The sequence below is a fragment of the Arachis ipaensis genome, chromosome B09 (assembly GCF_000816755.2).
Source record: "Arachis ipaensis cultivar K30076 chromosome B09, Araip1.1, whole genome shotgun sequence".
In the NCBI taxonomy this organism is placed as follows: domain Eukaryota; kingdom Viridiplantae; phylum Streptophyta; class Magnoliopsida; order Fabales; family Fabaceae; genus Arachis; species Arachis ipaensis.
Window position 1 is genome coordinate 104,156,212 of NC_029793.2, and position 5,346 is coordinate 104,161,557.

A 5,346-nucleotide genomic window follows, 5' to 3' on the forward strand; every position below is an offset into this window, starting at 1 on the left:
TCTTCCTTGTTATCAGGCATTATTATTATTATTATTATAGAAGGATATTATTGCTGTTGTTATTATTATTTTAATTTATTATTTCATGGACCAATTTCTACTTGCTAGATAATATTCACAAAAATTTTAAAGCTGAACGCCTTGCAAAACCAATAAAACCCAACAAATAAATTATCATGGTTAAAACTTCAAAGCAAATTAGTCTAATGTAATTAACATTCATAATGTTGACATATTTTACTCACTCTACTTTTTGACACAGAAGTTGTCTACCAATGTAGAAGCGCGTCACCCGTGCTCTAGTGCCGCGTCTCTTCAGCACATCAGAAAAATTTTTTCCTTCGACAAAAATTTTTTTCCTCCGACACACTACATTAGCATTACCGTTAGATTTTTTTGTATAAATACAAATTTGACCTAGAGAATTTTTTGTATAAACAATACTCTTCTCCAATATTAAAAATAAAAAGTAATATATGTTTCTCGGAAAGGCTTACAACTTTGATAACTTAAGATGATAAGCCTTGGTGACAAAACCATTAAACCACTAAAACTCACTACCAAAAATATCAGATAAAATAATGCGAACTGATGTTAAAAAAATATGATGTGGTATATTAAAAATCAAAACTTGGTAATTACATACGTAGCCATATCAGGTGTACTAATGGCCTTTGAGGGTTAAGGAATAAGCAAATAGCTTATCAGCCGAACCCAAATACAAATAAATTAATTTCTCTACGGAAAAGTCTAGGGGACCAGCAACTTTGTTAAATTCTAGCCAGCATGTAACCAGCAAAGAAAAGTGAACCATTGGATGAAATCTCACACCAATCTCACACTATTAAAACCATCATTGATGGCTATTTGATGGCTACAAATCACAAAAGTTGCTGGCCCTCTAGCATTCCTCTATCTCTACAATGTTAATATTTTCTTCTATGAAAATATACAAGTAATACAACTTAACTATTTTTGTCTCTCCCCAAGAAACTTTCATTTCCTACCGAGTCACTCAACCAATCACGATGCACTTGAACCTTCATATTCTCGCCTAATGATCTCCATCACGAGCTCATTCCAGGTATCCACAGCAGACCACAGGGCCTGGCATGCACCAATCCAAGCAATCCTGCGGTGGCAGCCTTCCATCCCGTCCACGCTTTGTGATCTTATTTGGATCAGTGCTCCTGTATGGACCAGGATGGCCATCATGCCTGTACTGAAAAACTTCAGTGATATCCATTAACTTCAACCTTGATGCATTTGTTGCATTCTGCATAGCACGGTTGAAACCATTAACCTGTTGTGCATGCATGACATTTGTGAATTCGTTCTCCCCCAGTTCGCCCGGACCAAGAGGCTTCACCTTCCCCGTGCACGATCCACCCGTGTTCCCAGGCACCACCCTCGTAGTGATCCGGCGAGTAAGAGCACACAATTGTATGCCCCTTGTATTTTGGATGCGCAAGAATGGAAGTAAGAATCGTTTCAGCAGATATATCGTATGCTTGAATACTGTTAATCTTCATTTTGTCCTGATGAGATTTGGGCGGCGACCACAACTGCCCGCCCACAATCTCGTTGTTCAAAATGTACACAGACTTCTTGGCAAACCAATGACCGGAAGAAAGAACAACCACATCAAACATTGGGAGGAATTCCATCAACTTCTCATCCGGAGCATCAAGATGGAGCTTATCCACACCAGCCTCGGCATAATCAAATGGCTCAGGATAATGTTTGAGAAGCCACGAAGACCACATCCGTGCAATCTTTACAGATGTGGACCTGAAATAATATCGTTGCATGTTACGATTTCCCCGACTCTTCGGTACCTCTACCAGAAAGTATCATTTTATAAGTTAGCCTTCTCACTATGCAAAATGAATGCACATTATCATGCACCCTGCAAAAACAAGCACGCATATAATGTATGTATGCAAGTATAAAGTAAATTCTATGCAAGGAAATCATTGAATTTGATCATGAACATAGCATGGTGCAGCTGCAGCTGCAGCTCAAATGCCACACGAAGACAATTCTTGACCTAGTAGCCAGAATGATACTTAAAATTAAGCACCCGTAATATGTGATAGATAACTGACTTCCTCAGATAATCCAGATCAATTAATATCCGTAAACTATGTTCAAAGGCTGATAGTAACATCACATCAGCTCAGCAGTTATATGACGGAATTGGTTCAGATCATCAAAATCAAATCAGGAGTTTATTCTGTTCACTAATGGTTCTTGATCAAGATGAGCACAGCACATGAAACTACTAGAGAGGATTTTCGGGGGACCACTACTCTCTTAATCTTTCCTCACTCCATTCCATGGCTGATTTACCCCACTGTGTTTTCCCTCCTATTTATACTAAATCCTAACTAATCAAATTCCCCATCACAAGGCCAAGTTCATCCCTTCGGTTTCTTTAAAGGATTATTGAGGTTCTTCCTTGAAACAGAATTCCTTTTTCTATTCCATGTCTTTAATTTGCTGTCTTACGAAGTGGACAAACTACAGTTTGTTATGTGTTTCTCGGGCTCGGCCAACCTTATGGATAATATTATAAATCTAATATACTAATATCAAAAGCAACCATGATAAAATAGAATGACAAATTCGCAAAACATTGAATTTCCCTGTTATCTAGGAATCATTTTATTTTCCATTCAACGCAGATACACAAATTAAAAAGAAATAACCTGCCAGAGAGAATCACAGCAATGATTCCATCTGGTTTCTTGCAACTGAATCTCCAATGAATGCCAAGGTCTTCCCTCTCATCAACTCCAAAAATTTCTTTGGATCAAAATCTTGGGAGGTCACACTGAGATGGCTTCCAGTGCCAATTCTCATAATCCTTGTCAGGCCTCCCATTAGCCTGACACTTTTGCATCTGTGTAATTACTGGGCATGTATCATTTCTATATAATGGTCCCAATGGAATGGATCGTGTATCCAGCTTCCATGGTACAAATCGCACTCTACAAAATCCAATCAGAAAAACCAATTAAACATCACCAAAGATATACATAGTATTTCGAACCAAAATGATTTTGGAAAAAAAAGGCTATATGACAGTCACAGTTTTTGGTAATAAGATACAAATACTAGTTTTATTATCCTATCTCAACCTAAAAGATATCTAATAATTTTCACAAATCTATTGATTAACTCATAATTTATAACATAAACAAAGATCAAACTGAAAGAGCGCTTACTATGAAATCATACTAGCATCAAGTTATACAAGTAAAAGCAAGGAATCTAATTTCAAGCCTTCATTATAGGAGTCACAGAAATATATAAATAGTAAGATTGCTACAGCCATCTTATTATACAGGGAAAAGAAAAAAAATGATTTTCTGGCTATACTATTTCAATCTCTTTCTCCCTACCGAAGCCTATACTCTATGATAGAAAAACTTTAATGTTTGAGGCAGTATGTAGTACATATGTTGAATACTAAATCCATATTCTCCTCATTAAGTTAAGTGGACACATAATAAACAAGTATTACACATAAATCACTTCATAAGCATGTTCCAAGTCATAATAATAAAATTAAACTAATAATGAAATTAATGCTCCAATGTGTTCCCAAAAGTGGCGAAGAAAAAAAAAACAATTTTATGTTGTAATTGATTATATAAATCAAAGAGTAATACAATAAAACAATATGATTATCACAACTGCAACCTGGATTAGCTGAACCAGCAGAAGATGCGCTATCATGCTTCTCTATTGCCTCTGGAACTGTCTTTGATGTGGAATTACTAGATGACATGGGTTCCTCATCAGCTGCACCGGACTGACTGATAAAATCCACAGAGGCCGGTTCCTCATTTTTAACAATACTTGTATCATTACCAGCCACTGGCAAAGTTGCCGTCGAAACCATATCAACCTGTGAATCGAATTTAGAAGGCAATCTACTATTGACTGCATCCTTACTTCCATCAAATGAAGTTGAAGATTCTTGCAAATCAGAACCCGCTCTATCAGTAGATTCTATTTCATTCACCTCCTTGTTAACCGGAGATTGCTCTGATGTCTGCTCACTCAACCCTGCTTGTGAGTTTGAGTTACTATCAGTTTGTTCTATACTGCTACCATTAGATTGATCAGACGAAACCATGGGAGAATCTAGATCCAAAGATTATTTATTATCAACAAGATCTGAACTTCTATTCAATTGAGCATCCTTAGAATTTTCATTTTTTGAAGGTACTGACACATCTATCTTTGCTGTATTATCTACACCATAAAAATGACTATGAACAGTGAATCCAATAGGGTATGATACAAGTCCTCAAGAAGCATAAATTAAGAAAACTGCAAGTACTCCTACTAAAACTGCAATCCACGAAATCGGCTTTCGATTCGAAGAAATTATGGAAGAACCTTTAGATGTAGTACTCCAAGCCATGCCCTTCATCAAACACCTCCAAGCTCTATCCTAAACACTGAAGCATGAAAGCTTTCAAGAAGACCATAGACAAAATACCTAAATTTTAATCATGAAACACAATGTTCAAGTGATGGGAATCACATAGGAGATTCAGGTAACTACTAAATACTGCTTGATAATGAGATCAAACCTCATGTGCAGCTCTGCCATATTAACCAACACACAAATGGTAACAAATTCTGACTAAACATGCAACAAGATAAGATAATTTTTCCTTTTTTAAAAAATGTCCAATTTTTCCCACAAAATTGGAATTTCCATAATGAAATTAAAAGGGAAAAAAAAGTAATTTTGATTAATGGTGAAGAAAAAGCAGGAACCTTTATGATGGTGGCGAGATTCAATGTGATGGGAATTTGGAAGCAGGAAATTAATGCTGCAAAGTGACGCGCAATTTGGTAGAATTCTAAAGAATTGCGACCCTGTTTGATTTGATTAGGATGCGTGTGCGGTTGAGCTTGGAATGGAATGGAACGAAACCAGATTTGAGAAAAGAGAAAAGAGAAAAGAGAAAAGAAAGCGACACAGGCTTGTGATAAATTCCATTTTTATGGTTATCTTGTGTTGAATTTAGGGCCGGTTTAAACATTTTTTTTAAATTTATCCAATGAAATAGCATGGTTTTATAATTTCTCTTTTAATTGTGTTTAAGAGTGAAAATATGCTTTTGAGGTTTTGAAATAGCTAAATTTAATTCACCTTGATTCCATTAGATGCCTTAATATGTTTGTTAAGTGATTTTAGATTTAGGAGACCAAGATTGGATCAAGGGAATGAGGGAAAAGCATGTAAAAATGGAGAACTTAGGAAGAAATGAAGGAATCACAAAAGCTGTCAAGCCGACCTCTTTGCACTTAATCGACCAT

The 5,346-nt window shown here is 36.2% G+C and overlaps 2 protein-coding genes across 4 annotated transcripts; both read right to left on the reverse strand.

Annotated features, from left to right (window-relative positions):
* Positions 595 to 1,847, reverse strand: LOC107615746 (protein YLS7-like; the record flags this gene model as incomplete). The annotated part of the gene is given in 3 exon segments (XM_016317781.2): positions 595 to 1,092; positions 1,094 to 1,396; positions 1,398 to 1,847. Coding segments are annotated over 3 exon segments (822 nt in total), but the record flags the coding sequence as incomplete, so codon positions are not given.
* On the reverse strand, positions 595 to 5,009 carry LOC107618741 (protein trichome birefringence-like 18). 3 transcript variants are annotated; one of them, XR_002353244.1, is made up of 3 exons: positions 3,709 to 5,009; positions 2,712 to 2,993; positions 595 to 1,791 (listed from the first exon to the last, which is right to left on the reverse strand). XR_002353244.1 is itself a non-coding variant. In XM_021110354.1 (2 exons), exons 1-2 carry the CDS (start codon positions 4,145 to 4,147, stop codon positions 2,914 to 2,916), a joined length of 519 nt encoding a protein of 172 aa, XP_020966013.1. In that variant the 5' UTR covers positions 4,148 to 5,009; the 3' UTR covers positions 595 to 2,913. The 3 variants fall into 3 exon arrangements, 1 of the variants encoding a protein (XP_020966013.1); XR_002353243.1 differs by having other exon boundaries at positions 595 to 1,909; XM_021110354.1 differs by having other exon boundaries at positions 595 to 2,993.

Coding starts and splice junctions, on each gene's coding strand:
- LOC107618741 (XM_021110354.1), bottom strand. CDS start 4,147: ATGGTTTCGTCTGATCAATCTAATGGTAGCAGTATAGAACAAACTGAT. Junction 2,994..3,708: donor TGCTGGTTCAGCTAATCCAG/GTTGCAGTTGTG, acceptor TGGATTTTGTAG/AGTGCGATTTGTACCATGGA.